Here is a 17,441-nt window from a genome sequence, read left to right on the forward strand (position 1 = left end):
GAAAAAAGATTTTGCTAACTGCTACTGCTAAGTAAATAAATTTATTTTTTCATCTGCAAATATTAAATACTAGTTTAATTTTGATATATTAATAATTTAAAAAATTATATAGTTAAACTTATGTATTTAAATAAATTTTTACTAGTAAATTTAAATATTAATTATTTCGTTAATGCGATAATATACAATTAATTATCTATGTAAAATTTTTTTACGGTGCAAAAAATAAATTCATCAAATAATTTCTTTTACTATATTCATGAAAGATAATTTTGCCACAAATTCAATGGTCAAATTGTTATAGTCCATTCAAAATGTACATAGCAAAGTTTTTTCTTTTCATAGAAAAATAATATGAAAATTTTTTATTGCTCCATCCAAAATGAATATTTAAAAGCTTGTTATTATTAATATATGATTGGGTAAGAAACTAAGAAATGATTTCACCATGGAAGATTCTTAAAGTCAATGACAATGAGATGATTGATGTGTTACTGAGTCAATATTGGTGTTTTTATCCCAAAAAGCTTGGCAGATGGCACCATTATTATATTAATCAGAACGTGAAAGGGAATGTTGACCAATAATAAAAAGAAAAATAATAATACTTAGATTTTCAAACCCTCTTTGTCTACATCCAAATATGAGGTGACTTTTTAAATTGACGTGGCTAAATATTTGGTTATTTTAAATTTTGATTTGATTGTAAAATATAATAATGTAAAACACGTATCATAAGTACAAAAAAAAAGTAAAACAAAAAAACTCATTAGACATAAGAATATGCCTTACTCTATTTGAATAAACCAGGCTACTTAAACAGTAATTTTTTTTTAATGTAATTTGTGTATAAAATTTGACAATAATAAGTATCAAACTATTTTAACTTTCAATTTTGATCACAAAATATGCTAATTAATTACACATAAAAAATCCTGAAAATGATTGATTCATCTGAGAAGTAGGAAATGTTTATGCAGAAATTAAAATGATGTAAAAAAGAATATTGTCTATAGATTATTATGAAAAAACTACCAATGAGTCAATCAGTAATTACAATCTATATTAGGAATCTAAACAACAACAAAGCCTTGTCCTATTAGGTGGAGTCGGCTATATGAATCAAACGATGTCATTGAGCTCCAATAATGTCTTTGATTTGTGTCAAGGGAATTCGACTATATTTTTATATTGGTTGTCGAAGATATAACACAACCCTCCTCCTTTATCCGGATTTGGAACCGACTATGTACTACAAGTGTAACATTGGGAATCTGAACATCTTAGCAAAAGTATAATAATAATCCTTCACCACTAAACTATGAAGCCACGTGTCATTTCAAATAGGCATCCAAACTGAAGTAGCATTAGCATGTGCATGTCATGTGCCTTTGAGTTTGAGATGGCATGGCATTTTTTCCTTCTTAGATTTATGCATCTCAAGATTCTAAAGCCAACCAACAAAAAGAAAAAAAAAAAAAAACAGAACATTTGGAAACAAGATATGAAAATGTTTCTAATAATCTATATCTGAATCTAGACAAGTTAGATTTTTTTCTTAGTAGACAGGGTACAAGAAAAGAAGAAGAAAATTGAAATAAACTCAAGACAAAGTCCAACAACTAATATTTGAAATACTATCTTAAAAGTTAAAACCATAAACTTTTGAAGTGGGAAATACAAAGGGACAAAAAATACACATTCATTCCCACTTGTAATGTCATCAAATTAAGTATAATACCCATTTGAAGGGGCAAGTGTTGTTGAATCTTCACCCTCCTTACTGCACAATTGTTATTTTCATCAACCACAGCAGGCCGACTTTTCAGCGGCTTGGCCACCACCGGCAGCCTGGTCCGGTTGGTTGATCTTGATCGCCTGAGGCTGAACCACCACAGATAGATAATATCAGTATCATCATCAAGCACCAAAGAAGCAACATTTTTATGTAATGCCTTAACCCCCATATATAGTTTAAGCCTTATTCGGTTGATGTTTTCATTTTTAATGTTTTCTGCTTTCGAGATCTTATGCATGAAGAAAATGAAATATGAACCAAACAAGCCCTAATCTTTTAGAAAAGAAATAATGAAATGGAGGAAAATAAAAGGTCAAGTACATACTTCAGCCTCAGAATCTGTGTCAGCAAGCCTTTGCTTGATATCTCTAGCTATTGAAAAGAAAAAATCCTCTACATTCATGTTTGTCTTTGCACTCTGCAAATGTTCTTCCAATATAAAACATAATGAAGTCACATGAAACTCAATGAAAATGTGGTTGTCAACCATGTTCTACTCACAGTTTCGAAAAAAAAACTTGATACCATACTCATCGGCGAGAGCTTGACCTTTGGCAGTAGGAACAGCCTATAGTGGAGAAAAGGGACCTTGCGTTGGTATCGAGCGATAACAGTAAGATAAAGATGGATATGAACATAAAAGAGAACTTTCTTAGGTACATACCCTTTTACCTTCATCCATATCAGCCTTGTTACCAACAAGGATCTTGTTTACATTGTCAGAAGCATGTTGTTCAATGTTGCGAATCCAATTCCTAATATCTTCATAGAAAGAAGCAGGTACATTAAAAATTGAAAGCTGGTCAACATGGACAAAAGAGGCTTAACCAAAGCACATAACCTCTTTGTTGACATAATTTAATCGAAATCAGAGAAAGAGATACAACTGAAATGAAATATATAAGAAATACTTGCAAAAGCTTTTGCATAGGTAAATTAAACACCAGAAGACTGAAACCGAAAACATTTTTAAACGCTAATGCAATCAGGGTAAGGAGAGTAGTACTGTTGAAAGATGCTTCATCAGTAACATCATAAACAAGCAAGATGCCCATGGCTCCACGGTAATAAGCTGCAAAAGCATGTCAGATTGTAAGAAACATTTTCCCTCTATCCAATTAATGGGGGAGATAGAATCAAAGTTTGAGACATTTATCCGCATATAAACATCAAATAACAGTGAAACTAAAACAAGCACAACATGTTAGATTAGCCAGGTTGCAGAAAACAAATGCCCATACCTGTGGTAATAGTTCGAAATCGCTCCTGACCGGCTGTGTCCCAGATTTGTAACTTAATGCGTTTACTGTCAAGTTCAATGGTTCTTATCTTAAAATCAATGCTGCCAAATTGAGTAGTAAAATGTAAGATAAAAAGATTTTCCATAACAAAATTATCATTTTTTTACTTGTATTATCAAGGCATAGACAGAGATATATGTTTAGATGTTGGTGACAACTTACAATGGCTGTATTAAATTGATGTATTTTGAAAGTACAATATGCCACATCAACATGTTGTAACTCCTATAGCATTTTCACAAGGAATGAAGAATCAATAGATACAAACCCAATAGTGGTGATGAAACTGGTGGTGAAGGAACCATCAGAAATTCGCAAAAGAAGACAACTCTTTCCCACACCTGCAATGACAGCCATTAAATGGCGAAATTGTACTACTTGAAACAGATATATGAACTTGTATATTTGGACAAGCAAGTTGATATATATATTTTTTACATTTGGAAACACCATGATACTGGTAATTTTAGATGAGCCGAAGAAGACTAATAAACTGCTCTCCAACAAAAACCCTGCCATCTACCCGTAATATAATCCCAACGGCATAAATCAAAATGTCCCTATGCGAGTTTCTCTTCTTAATCTTGTCTTAAACACTCTTTACCACCATTCCACAGTGTGCCTCGCAAGCTTCATGAAACTTGCACAACTTCAAATGCCTGCTACTCAGCTATATACTTTACTTCTAGGCCTAGCTAAGTAGAGAATCGAAGTACTCCTCCAACATCTTCTTCAACCTCAATGCCTCATCAACTGTCCTAAAATCCCAAAATTATAACTTTCCTTTACATAATGTTTGATGTTTCAGCTCAATACCACACCACCATTAACAATTAATCTACCAAAAAAAAAATCCCTTCCGGTAATGGCAATGGAATGTAAGCTAAGTAAAAAGCATAACTTCAGAGATCCCATGATTCAAGACCAAATAAACGAAATAATCCACCTAAACAAAAATCAAGTTATGTAAACACAACATGTTGAGATAATAATAATTAGCTATAGGAAAAGTATATGTAACCAAGAGGTGATCAGCCAAAAAGTAAACAACTTAATTAATTTATAATTATATTTAATTAATTTTATTTGTTTTTAACTTATAATATTTGATATTAATTGCTTTTCACCCCAAATTAAAATTTTGAATGATACGTTGGAGAATTAGGGACGAGTATCACAGAACTCTGCTTCCAACAATCTCGATTCTTAGTATATAAAAAAATTTATAAAATATATAAAAGAACGTCCATTTAATATGAAAAAGAAACGTTCTGATACTTAATAGAGATTTTAGATTCACCCAAAGACATTTAGCTGATTTTTGGCTGGTACCCTCTTGCTTCCTAGCATTGTTGCTAACTATAATTATAACAAGAATAATTAGGGAAAAGGGAAAGAAGAAACAAACCGCCATCGCCAATAAGAAGGAGCTTGATGAGGTAATCGTAATCGGCACGTGCCCTAGCAGGTGGAGCTGCCAATGGGTTAAAAAAATCCCAAAAATGGTGTCTTTCAGAGATCAAAGAAGAGAAGATCCAGATGGGTCGTTATGTTACGTTCTCTTTCTCTTTGTCTTCTCTATGTTGTTCTAGCGTAGGGGGAGCTGGACGCCATTCCCTTCTCTTTATACTTCTCGTTCTATTTCCCATCTTTCCCACTTTTATTTTTCTAATTAAAAAAATAATTGCAAATAATGCAAAATAATTTCTATACATTTTTAGAGTTGTAATGAATTTAACTTAATTAATTAGATGAAAACATATACACATTATAACGTCAAATATAATAGTATTCAACAAAATCTATGATAAATGGTTAATTGTCAATTACTTTAAAAACCTTCAAAGACAAGATTATTTTAAACTTTTATCTTTGACAACTCAAGTATATTTTGTTCACCCCATCTCCGTTTTCGATTGTTCGATGACGCCTTTACATCCGACATTGTGTGATCGAGAGTTGTTATTGTCTATCATGGCCTCCTTTATCGAAAGAGCTACTGTCGTTGTTGTTGCAAGGTATGAGTTACACTTTTTTCCACTCTTCACTCTTTCAAAAGTTGCCAAACGTTATGGCGTTAAAGTGATTGGCGTTGTTGGTGATGTTTGATTAAGGGATGACTAATTTGCATTTTTCATTTTTTGTTGTGTAGCAATGGGAGAATCAGAGTTCAAAATAGAGCTCCATCACGGAGAAAAATTTATTGACACTGGACATGGACTAAAATATTTAAGTGAGTTTGTTGTGGAAGACTTGCATTATGAACTAGATGAATGGTCTCTGCAAGAGATAGTGAGTTTGCTGAAGGATCTAGGCTACAAGGGTTATGCGAAGCTATGGTGGAACGAACTTGGAGTGGACTTGAAGTTAGGTCTCAAAAAGTTGAAGTCAGATGGGGATGTCGTTAGAATGGCTATGGCTTTAGTTACTGATTCTGTGAAGCATGGTATAGTGTATGTTGTTGATGGTTACAGAGAAGGTAATGGGGTTGAAATCACATCAATGGATCCAGATTATGTCCCAGATGAAGGCGAAGATAGTGGACTGATAGAAGTAGAAGTCGATGTTGAGTCAGAATCCTCTACTGAGGTGGATAGGTTTGATGATAGTGCTGATGATGGTGAACATGAGGATTACTTTGGGTTTGATGTAGAAGATGGTGTTGATGGTGGACAATCAAATGCATTTGGTGGGTTCAATGGCCCGCTTAATCAAGAAGGGACAACAGATAAGGGTGCTGAGGATAATCAAGCTGCTGGAGAGATGGATGAATAAGTTGGAGACATTTTGGATGGTTATGAAACTAAAGACATAGATAGTTATGAGGGAGATTCTGATGACATAATTAAGAAAAAAAGATTTCCTAAGTATGATGAGACAGAAATGTGTAGAGAGTATGAGTTTAAGGTGGGTTTGGAGTTCAAACACTGTCCCAGTTTAAAGATGCAATTAAGGAGCATGCCTTATTGAATGGAAGAGACGTTAGGCACAAGAAGAACGACAAGTTGAGGTGCAGAGTAGTGTGTAAGGGACAAAAAGAAAAGTGCAAGTGGATATGCTTTGCAAGTAAGGTAGGAGGATCTGATTGTTTTAGGATAAAAACCTTGAAGGGCAAGCATACCTGTGGGAGGAGTTATAGTGGTAGGCTTGTTTCTAGTGAGTGGATATCAAAAAGGTTTGTCAACAACATTAGTCGTGGAGAAGAGATGCAGCTGGCCACTGTTATTCAAACAATTCAGGATAAGTACATGGCAAATGTTAGTGTAGGAAAGGCTTACTAGGCAAGGAGAAAAGCAAGGAAAATGCATGGAAGGGCCATACTATAATATGCCAAATTGAGGGATTATTGTGCTGAGATTTTAACGGCAAATATGGGGTCTAAGCTTAGTATTATTGTGGATAGGCCATCTTTTAACACACCAACCGAGATTTATGAGAATGTACATGTGCCTCAATTCGATGAAGCACGGCTTCGTGGCTGGTTGTAGGCCGATTATAGGAGTGAACGGTTGTCACTTGAAAGGGGACCATGGTCAACAGCTTCTAGTTGCAGTAGGGAGGGATTCTAATGACAATTATTTTCCAATTGCGGTTGCAGCAGTGAAGGCAGAAACAAAGGACAGTTGGGGATGGTTCCTTGATTTGTTGCTGGATGATATCGGTGAATAAAAAAGATGGGTTTTCATGTCAGATCAACAAAAAAGTAAGGATAATATGACTTATAATTCTAACTATTTCATTCTACTTGCATTGTTTTTATTGATTGAATAATGATACTGGATACTGTTGTTTTGTTGTTATAGGGTTTGATGCAAGTTTTTGCTGAGATGGAACCTTCTGTTGAGCATAAATTATGTTTAAGGCATATGTATGTCAACTGTAAGAAGGCATATGATGGAGGGACAGTTTTGAGGGATCTAATCCTATCCATTGCTATAGCTACCCATGTGGAAGAGTGGGAAAGAAGAATGAATCTGCTCAAGGAGAAAAATAGATTCTGTTATGATAAACTGATGGGAGTGGACCCAAAGTTGTGGACAAAGAGCCATTTCACGTTTATGGCAAAGAGTGATATGTTAATGAATGACATATCAGAGGTTTTTAATGGCAGGATTCTTGAGGCAAGAGACAAGCCCATTCTGACAATGTTTGAGTGGATTGGATGCTACTGGATGTCAAGATTTGCAGAAAAGAAGAAGAAGGCTGAGAAGTATGAAGGATCCATTCTGGCCAAACCAAAGAAAAGGTTGGATGTTATTGCAACAAGAAGTATGTAATGACAAGTTAGATGGGCAGGTGAGATGAAGTTTGAGGTGCATCACAAAAATAGAATGATCATGGAAAGGTTTGTGATGGATCTGTTAGCTGGTACTTGCAGCTGTCGATTTTGGGGTTTGAGTGGTATGCCATGCCCACATGCGTGCAGTGCCATATTTGAAAAGGGAGATAATCCTGAAGAGTATTGCAGCAACTACTATAGTCCAGCAGCATACCTCGCAACATATGGAAAATCAATTGCTCTAATTAATGGAGAGAACATGTGGCCGAAAGTGAACTGTGATACCATCATACCCCCAGTATTCAGGGTTAAACCTGGTCGACCAAGAATGGTGCAGATTAGAGAACATGATGAAAATAGATTTCAATCGAAGTACAGAAGGACGGGTACCTCTGTGACTTGCAGCAACTGTGGCCAGTATGGACACAACAGGAGGCAGTGCCCAAATCCTATTGTCTCAGGTACATCTTATTTTTTTTGTTGTTTCATAATTGTTGATTGCACCAGCTACTGGAGCTGCTGCAAATCCTCCTCATACACCAGCAACTCAACCAACTCCCTTCATTGAACCACTTAGTCAGCCAACTCCACAAATAGCACCAGTTACACAGCCTTTGCCTAAGGCTAAGACTTTTGGAATGAGAAGAAGTGAAAGATTAAAGATGGGATAAGAAAGGGAGCAACCAAACCTGCTGAACACATAGATCTCACAGATGATTGAAGCTTTTAGGGTTATGTAGCTCCTCCTACTGTGAATTTATGTAAGATTTTTTTGTGTATTATAGTCTACTGTGGAAGTATTTCGGTATTGAAAACATCACTTTTTTAGTTTATTTTGCTTTGTGGTGGACTACTTTTGATGGTACATTTTAGGTGGAGCATTTATTTTCTGACTAGTGCAAGTTGGATCCACTTAACTTATGTAATGTATGGAACATGTTAAAGACCACTTTTATGAATTATATTATTCTAATGATGAATCTATCATAGTAGTTGTTTTTAGTTGTATACATTTTCATTCAATATCACAACATTATATTTATAGTAGAAAACAAAAAACAAACTTCATCCATTCAATCTAAATAACATAACATACAGTTTTTATAATTGCTCTGTTTAAAGCCAACAGTGACCACTTCATCAATAAACTTTACCACATAGCACTGCAACTATTAGGATTACACAACAAAGAAAAAACATCATCTGCATCTTGGTCTGCTTCTTCATGTTTTCTTCCAATTTTCGAAGTTGCTCCTGGACCGAATTCAACTCTACACAGATTCTTCCTACACAATCATCAACTTCTCCAATCTCCACCTTTAACGTCTCTGTGTCAACACTCAGTCTATCAATCCTCCTTTCTTGTGCATTTTCATCCCTGTTGAATATCAGATTAGAGATATAGGCTGTATATAAGTTATTTTGAGAGATATAGGCTTTATATAAGTTATTCAGTTTTGATATAGTTTCTGTTTTTAGATATCTAATTCGATTGTATCTCATAGTATTAAGGGATATATATATATATATATAGACGCTGAGAGATGATTCTCTAACCGGCTCTGGTTTCTATTTTTTTTCTTCTTTTCCGGCTGCAGTCTCTCAGCCGTGTTCCCTTTTCCCACCAGCTGACACTATCAGCTGTGTCTCTTCTTCAGAAACTATTTTTCCGGCCAAAACCTTGTCAAACATCAGACCCACTCCGAAGCAACCCCAGAATCAGAACCAGAAAGCCAAGTTCAGCATGTCCCCAAAATTTCACCGCCGTCAACCGCCGCACGCGCCGACACACGCCGCCCCTTTTCCTGCGTGTGGTCCTCAAGCGCCTCCGCTCCAGACGCGCGTGAACGTCACACTCCGCTGCCCAGGCTTTTTTCGGCCCTCGTTTTCCTTCTGCAGGTGTTTTCCGGCCGTTTCTGAGTGTCTGCCATCATGTCTTCTGAGGTAACCCCCGACACCAACTCCAATGGTGGCAAACCGGTTGTTCTAACATCTGTTGTTTCTGGATCCGCTACAATGACCTCTGAAAAATTGATGGGTGCCAAAAATTACCTTTCTTGGGCTGATTCTATGGAACTTTGGTTCATGGGCCAAGGCTATGAAGACCACCTTACTAAATCTGTTGATGATGTTCACGCCGCTGACAAAACCACTTGGAAGAATATTGATGCCCAGCTATGTAACCTTATGTGGCAGACCATTGATCCACCAAAGCTGACTATGTTTCGGGCTTACAAAACTTGTAAAAAGGTGTAGGACCGTGCTAAAGCTTTATACACTAATGACATTGCAAGACTTTACCATGTTGCTAAGAAGATGTGCAGTTTACAGCTTCAAGGAACTGATATAGAATCTTATGTTGGAGCTGTGGAAGCTGTCAAGGAAGAGTTTTCGACTCTCCTTCCCTATGTGTCTAATGCTAATGACCATCATGCTCAACAGGGAAAGCTGTTTTTGGTACTTACGTTACTTAGGTTGCCAGCTGAACTTGAATCTCTTCGGCAACAAATATTGGGCACCTCACCCGTTCCTTCCCTTGAGGACGTATTTGCACGACTCTTGCAATTCGGCCCCTTTCTTGCGACCCATACTTTCGACCAAACTGCATTGGCATCCCAATCTTCTTCTCAAGTGTCCTTTCAAGTGCCCACTCGCGGCGGCCGTGGGGGTCGTGGTAATGGCTGTGGTAATCGTACTCGCCTTAGTTGTACCTATTGCCATAGGATTGGTCATACTCAGGATAAATGTTATGCTCTCCATGGTCGTCCTACCAAGGTAGTTAATGTTGTCCAAACTAATGAGCCATCTGACGTTCACTCCGCCGCACAACCACAAGGGATGTTTGTCTCTGGCAATGATTATGATGAGTTTCTCAAGTACCAAGCTTCAAAGCAGGCATCTACTCCCGTTGCTTCGGTGGTCCACTCTGGTAATTCTGTTGCTTGTATCTCTCATTCCTCTTCTCTTGGACCATGGGTCCTTGACTCAGGTGCTTCTGATCACATTTCTTGTACTTCTTCTGTCCTCTCTAAACTTGAACACCCTACATTTCTTCCTTCTATCACTTTGGCTGATGGTTCTAAAATTGGTGCTAAGGGAATAGGTCAAGCTACTCGTCTTCCTACATTACCTTTGAAATGTGTTCTTTACATGCCCAATTGTCCTTTTAATTTGATTTCTATTAGCCAACTTACTCGTTCTCTTAATTGTTCTGTTACCTTTTTTGCTGACTCCGTCATTGTACAGGATCGAGGGACGGGACAGACAATTGGTACAGGATGTGAGTCTCAAGGACTGTATCGGCTTGCCTTACCCACTACTACTGTGTTTTCTGTTGCTGCTGTTGAGTCTTCGGACGTGGTCCATTGTCGCATGGGACATCCCAGCCTTTCGAAGTTACAAGCTATGGTCCCGAGTTTATCTCGTCTTGCTACCTTAGAGTGTCAAACTTGTCATTAAGGTAAACATGTTCGTAGTTCTTTTTCAAGTCGTGTCAATACACAAGCTGCATCTCCCTTTTCTTATTCATTCTGATGTATGGGGACCTAGTCGTGTTACTTCTCATTCTGGTTTTCGTTATTTTGTCACCTTTATTGATGACTTTTCTCGTTGCACTTGGTTATATTTAATGAAGGACAGATCTGAATTATTTGCACATTTCAAGTCTTTCTGTTCTGAAATTCAAAACCAATTCAAAACTTCAATTAAAATTTTACGAAGTGATAATGCTCGTGAGTATTTTTAGCACCCTTTTCGTCTTACTTGTCCTCCCAAGGCATTCTACATCAATCGTCTTGTCCTCATACCCCTCAACAGAATGGTGTGGCTGAGCGTAAACATCGTCACTTGATTGAAACTGCTCGCACTCTTCTTCTCCATACTCATGTTCCCCTTAAGTTTTGGGGTGAGGATGTTCTGACTGCATGTTATTTAATTAACCGTATGCCTTCTTCTATTTTGCAAAATCAAGTTCCTCATTCCATTTTATTTCCTCATGAGCACATTTTTTCTCTTCCACTCCGAGTCTTTGGTTGTACTTGTTTCATCCATGATCTTACCCCAGCCAAAGACAAGTTAACTGCTTGCTCTATCAAATGTGTTTTCTTAGGGTACACTCGATTTCAAAAGGGTTATCATTGTTACTCTCCAGCTCTTAATCGTTTCTTCGTGTCTGCAGATGTCACTTTTTTTTAGAATACCCATTTTTTCTCTGCACCCGACATCACTTCACCTTCCATTACAGAGGTGCTTCCTGTTCCTTACTTAGATGGGCCTCCTATTCCCACAAAGCCTCTCCAGGTTTATCATCGTCGCCCACGGCCTGCAGTCTAAGATAACTCATCTCCTGAACCCGTGGTTGAACCGTCCTTGGATCCTTCTTCGGGAGTTAGCAGTAGTCCTCCTATTGCTCTCAGACAAGGTACTCGTTCCACCCGTAATCCTAATCCTATTTATAATTTTCTTAGTTACCATCGTTTATCATCTTCGCACTATGCTTTTACCTCCTCTTTGTCTTCTGTTTCTATACCCAAAACCACAGCAGAAGCTCTTTCACATCCAGGGTGGCGCCAGGCTATGATTGAGGAGATGTCTGCCTTACATTCTGCTGGTACTTGGGATCTTGTTCCATTGCCACCGGGAAAATCTACTGTGGATTGTCGTTGGATCTATACTATTAAGGTCGGCTCAGACGGAACCATTGATCGATTAAAAGCCCGCCTTGTGGCTAAGGGCTACACTCAAATCTTTGGTTTGGACTATAGTGATACCTTCTCTCCTGTAGCGAAAATGGCCTCTGTTCGTCTTTTTCTTTCTATGCCTGTCATTCGCCATTGGCCTCTTCATCAACTTGATATTAAAAATGCTTTCTTACATGGTGATCTCGAGGAGGAAGTATACATGGAGCAACCTCCCGAGTTTGTTGCTCAGGGGAGTCTTTCGGCTTAGTATGTCATTTACGCCGATCTTTATATGGCTTGAAACAATCCCCTCGAGCTTAGTTTAGTCGCTTTAGTGCTGTTATTTCTAAATTTGGCATGATTCAGAGTGAAGCAGATCATTCAGTTTTCTCCCGTCATTCTTCCTCCACGACCTCCATATATCTGGTTGTTTATGTGGATGATATTGTCATTACTGGAGATGATCATGAGGGAATCACTCAGTTAAAACAGCACTTGTTTGATCACTTTCAGACTAAGGATATGGGGAAGTTAAAATATTTCCTAGGAATTAAAGTGGCACAATCTAATGCTGGGATCTGTATCTCACAGAGAAAATATGCTCTGGATATTCTTGAAGAAACTGGAATGTTGGATTCTAGACCTGTAGATACACCAATGGATCCCAACACAAAACTTATTCCAGATCAAGGAGAACCTCTTGCAGATCCTGGTAGATATCGCAAAATAATTGGCCGATTAAATTATTTGACAGTCACTCGGCCAGATATTTCATTTGCCACAAGTATCCTAAGTCAGTTTCTTGACTCCCCATGCGATTGTCATTGGGACGCAGCTGTTAGAGTCCTTAGATATATTAAAGGTGCTCCAGGAAAAGGTTTGTTGTATGAAGATAAAGGACATAATCAGATTGTTGGGTATACTGATGCAGATTGGGTAGGATCTCCATCTGATAGACGTTCTACATCTGGTTATTGTGTTTTTATTGGTAGAAACTTGATATCTTGGAAGAGTAAGAAGCAAAATGTTGTAGCAAGATCTAGTGCGGAAGCTGAATATAAAGCTATGGCATTTGCCACATGTGAACTTATATGGTTGAAGCAATTAGTTAAGGAACTTAAGTTTTGTGAGTCGAGTAAGATGGAACTGGTGTGCGATAATCAAGCTGCCTTACATATTGCTTCCAACCCTGTATTTCATGAATGGACCAATCACATAGAGATTGATTGCCATTTCATAAGGGAGAAGTTGCAAAATGGGGAAATAGTAATAGCCTTTGTCAACTCCAACGATCAACTTGCAGATATTTTCACCAAAGCTCTCTAGGGTCTTCGGATACAATACATATGTAACAAGCTTGGTGCATATGATTTATATGCTCCAGCTTGAGGCGGAGTGTTGAATATTAGATTAGAGATATAGGCTGTATATAAGTTATTCTGAGAGATATAGGCTTTATATAAGTTATTCTGTTTTGATATAATTTCTGTTTTTAGATATCCGATTCGATTGTATCTCCTAGTATTAAGGGATTTATTTTCTGTACCTATGTATATATATATTGACGCTGAGAGATGATTCTCGCAAGGAATTCATCCAAAACACAATCCTTGTCTCACTCCATTCGTGTATTTCAAGTATCCCTAATTTCACCCTCTACCCGACTAGAGTGATACTGTGAAGCCAACAAGCAAACATCGCCAACCTTCTTTTCTTCATCAACCCACTCAAAAAATTTGCATCTCCTACTTGGGCAAGACATGAACCTTCTATTTGGATTTTTGGGCAACGAATGCTCCTCTCCTTTTGCTTCAACCACTCACCTTTCATATCATCTTCATTATCAATCCACTCAAAAAAATTGCACATTGGCACTCGTCCACAAGCTACATACCTCCTTCCATGGCTTGGCACTTCAGAAGAAGACAGAATAACAACTGCCTCCCCACAATAACACAAATGTCTTCTCTTGTTGAGACTTCTTGAACTCGAAATTCTCGAAGAACGTTGGGTGGAATCCATGCAAGATGAGAAAATTTCAATAATAAATAAGAAAAAAAGGAGAAGAGGAGAACGATGAACATAATAGGGTTCTGGAGGTTTAGGATGAGGACAACGATTATGTAGGGTTATAGACATGGGTATTTTGGTAAATTTAACACATGTAAACGTTTTATTTAACGTCCAAAGCGAATAGGGACCCAATTAAAATAAAAAAAATTGGTATAGGAACTTAATTGAAATGAAAAAAATTATAGGGACCTAATTAAAAATTCGGTCAAATTATAGAGACCAACAGAATAATTAAACATAAAATAAATAAATAAATATAAACTTCAAAAAAACAGAAAAAACAAGACAAATAATAAATAGTAGTTGTTGCTTACATTTGTTTGTCTCCATGGGAAGACTGATACATGGCGCTAAAATTAATTGGACAGAACAAATATCCACCGTTATTAATTGCCATTGCTTTCTCTTCTTCTTTATCTTGCAATTCTTTTGCTTTCTTTCGGAATTCATCATAATTCTTGAGACCGCAAATCTCACAGCTCTCTAACAAACATCAAGTGAAAGGTTATTTAAATAATTTAAACAAAAAAAATTCTATATATATACATTCACATGAGAATACCTGAGTCATCAATAGAATCGCTATAAAAACCACAAAATGGTATATGAATCTCCTCAAACTCATGAACTCGAGCATAGAAAATTCTAGGCTCAGCTGTCGAAGGGGAATTTTTTGGCACAGCCTTCCAAAAGAGGTGATGAAGAAAACCAAGGTAACCGAAGCACACTATCCTGGTTTTGCCCATACTGACCAAACTTAAAATCTCATACTCCTCTTCCTGAACAAGCAAATATCAACAACAACAAAATTTCGAATAAAAGTAATAAACTTTGAAAAAATCAATAGATTAAAAACCTTATTATCTATGCTTTTGTTATAATGATCCATTGCCAATACATGGTAAGGATGCGTCAGTTTCAATTCAAATTGATTCTCGGCTCTGTAGCACAAAACAATTACAGAAAAAAGATGTATAAAAGAACAAACTGATTAATTAATATTAATATATTTAAACAAAATAGATTCTTATGATGCACTCACTCAGTTGGCTCACGAGTATGTGAACTAGGAGGAGATTTTAAATGGTACCGATCAGGGATTTGGATATCTTTGTCATATAGTCCACTGGTGGCGCCCTTCATAAGTTCAGGCACATAATAAGAAGGGTCAGGGATTTGGATATCTTTGTCATATAGTCCATTGATGATAAGTCCAGGCACATAATAATCAGGGTCTCTGCTTCAAACAAAAGAGTATGAGATGGTCCCAACTAAACATACGAGCAAAAGCCAAAAAAGAAAACGAGCTCACTTGGGTTTTGGATCCATGTCAGAATTTTATGCCTTGAAACCTGAAAACAATTACTACTTTAGAATTCTGAAAACATACAACAAACCTGCAATAAAAGATACATTCATATTAACAAATTAAAACTTGAGAACTGATATCAATAAAAGCTTCAAACATTGCAATGAATCTAATGTAAACAAATAATTCAGGAATGCATGGTAATTAGGTCAAAAGAAACTAAAACTATATTTCTGTAAATATTCATCGAAAGATTTGTAATACAACACAGATTTTTTGTCCAGTACCAGAGCAAAAGAAAGTAAGAAAATATAAGTAATGTGATGTTTTCATAAAAATTAACACCAAACCTTTAATTCCATGGTAAACACAGATGCACAGAATCAATATATTTTATTATTGTTTTTGAAAAGGAAAATGTCTAGGTCAACATAAAGGGAACAAATCATAAACTTAAAAAAGTGCATCATATGTTCCAGTGTTCTACTGTTCTAGAGTGCCAACAGAATCCCCTTCTCTATGTTACATACTTAATTATCATAGAATTTCTAAATAGCAAATACCCCTTACAGATAAAATACCACAACTTCCAAATTTTATTCCATCCCATAGGATTAGGTGACTATCCCCAAACCCACTCCCCATTATCTTGATCAATTTAGCAAGAAAATAATATTCAGAGTCATATGGATCAATTCATTTGATATATATCGATAAATTCTTTTTCCTCTCATATTTGTTTCATTCATGGACAGATTTTGCCAATAAATAGTCTACACAATTCGATTATTTGACAACCACATCTTAGCAACACACCACAAATATCATGAATCAAACCCTAGAAATGAAAACCCTAGAAATGAAGTAAGTAACACAAGAAAAAAACTAGAATATACAGATAACAATATTAAAATATACAGAACAATTAAAATACACAGATAAAAAATGGTGAAAAAGAGAAATGGGTTAAAAAATCCCAAAAATGGTGTCTTTCAGAGATAAAAGAAAAGAAGATCAAATGGGTCGTAATGTTACGTTCTCTTTCTCTTTATCTTCTCTATGTAGCTCTACCGTAGGCGGAGGTAAAAGCCACCACCTTTCTCTCTTATATATACTTCTATAGTTCTATTTTCAGACAATTATTTCGAAAAGATAACGAGTGCTCCAAAAAAAAACATTCAACCCGGCCCCTAATCTTTTTTTTGGGATAGATTAGTCTTTATGTCAAAAAAAAACATTGACTTTTTTTGGCACAAAAATTAAACAGTCCCATAAAAGTAAAGCCCAGGAGCTGAATTGGATATTTTTAATTGTCAAGAGTCTCGTTGTCTTTTGAGATAATTGTCAGGAGTTGTTTTGAGTTTTTCTCAAAAAATAATTACAAATAATACGTAATAGTTTCTATAGATTTTTAGACTCGTAATGAATTTAACTTAATTAATTAGAGAAAAATATATACACATAATATCAAATATAATAGTATTCAAAAAAATTTGACAAATTCTTAACTGTAAATTACTTTAAAAACCTTCAAAGACAAGATTATTTTGAACTTTTATCTTTGGCTGCTCTAAATATATTTTGATTGTTGTCATCCCCTTCTCTATTTTCTTATCCCAATAATAACTGGTTGAATTAGCTTTAGGAGTATGCTGGTTTTGAGGTTGAGCCATTCATAAATCATACTTCGTCTCTCTCACCAATAATCTCCACATGAACACAAACCATCCTTAAATATGAGGTGACTTTTTAAATTGACGTGGCTAAATATTTGGTTATTTTAAATTTTCATTTGATTGTAAAATATAATCATGTAAACACGTATCATAAGTACAAAAAGAAAGTAAAACAAAAAAACTCATTAGACATAAGAATATGCCTTGCTCTATTTGAATAAACCAGGCTACTTAACCAGTAATTTTTTTTAATGTAATTTGTGTACAACATTTAACAATAATAAGTATCAAACTATTTTAACTTTCCATTTTGATCACAAATTATG

The 17,441-nt window shown here is 36.1% G+C and overlaps 2 protein-coding genes across 5 annotated transcripts; both read right to left on the minus strand.

The window, feature by feature from the left end:
• Positions 1-1,572: 1,572 nt before the first annotated feature.
• Positions 1,573-4,646, minus strand: LOC130975948 (ras-related protein RAB1BV-like; the record flags this gene model as incomplete). Its single annotated transcript, XM_057900661.1, has 7 exons — positions 1,573-1,884; positions 2,124-2,366; positions 2,463-2,560; positions 2,805-2,870; positions 3,040-3,140; positions 3,368-3,440; positions 4,508-4,646. Coding segments are annotated over 6 exons (552 nt in total), but the record flags the coding sequence as incomplete, so codon positions are not given.
• Positions 3,447-16,532, minus strand: LOC130973457 (uncharacterized). Of its 4 annotated transcripts, XM_057897993.1 has the most exons (8): positions 16,475-16,532; positions 15,443-15,482; positions 15,173-15,367; positions 14,987-15,071; positions 14,693-14,909; positions 14,445-14,613; positions 13,952-14,053; positions 8,452-8,756 (listed from the first exon to the last, which is right to left on the minus strand). In XM_057897993.1, exons 2-8 carry the CDS (start codon positions 15,457-15,459, stop codon positions 8,519-8,521), a joined length of 1,023 nt encoding a protein of 340 aa, XP_057753976.1. In that variant the 5' UTR covers positions 15,460-15,482; positions 16,475-16,532; the 3' UTR covers positions 8,452-8,518. The 4 variants fall into 4 exon arrangements, with proteins under 4 accessions (XP_057753979.1, XP_057753976.1, XP_057753978.1 ...); XM_057897996.1 differs by lacking the exons at positions 8,452-8,756; positions 13,952-14,053 and adding an exon at positions 3,447-4,767; XM_057897995.1 differs by lacking the exon at positions 13,952-14,053.
• Positions 16,533-17,441: the final 909 nt, after the last annotated feature.

Source organism: Arachis stenosperma, chromosome 4 (assembly GCF_014773155.1).
Source record: "Arachis stenosperma cultivar V10309 chromosome 4, arast.V10309.gnm1.PFL2, whole genome shotgun sequence".
In the NCBI taxonomy this organism is placed as follows: domain Eukaryota; kingdom Viridiplantae; phylum Streptophyta; class Magnoliopsida; order Fabales; family Fabaceae; genus Arachis; species Arachis stenosperma.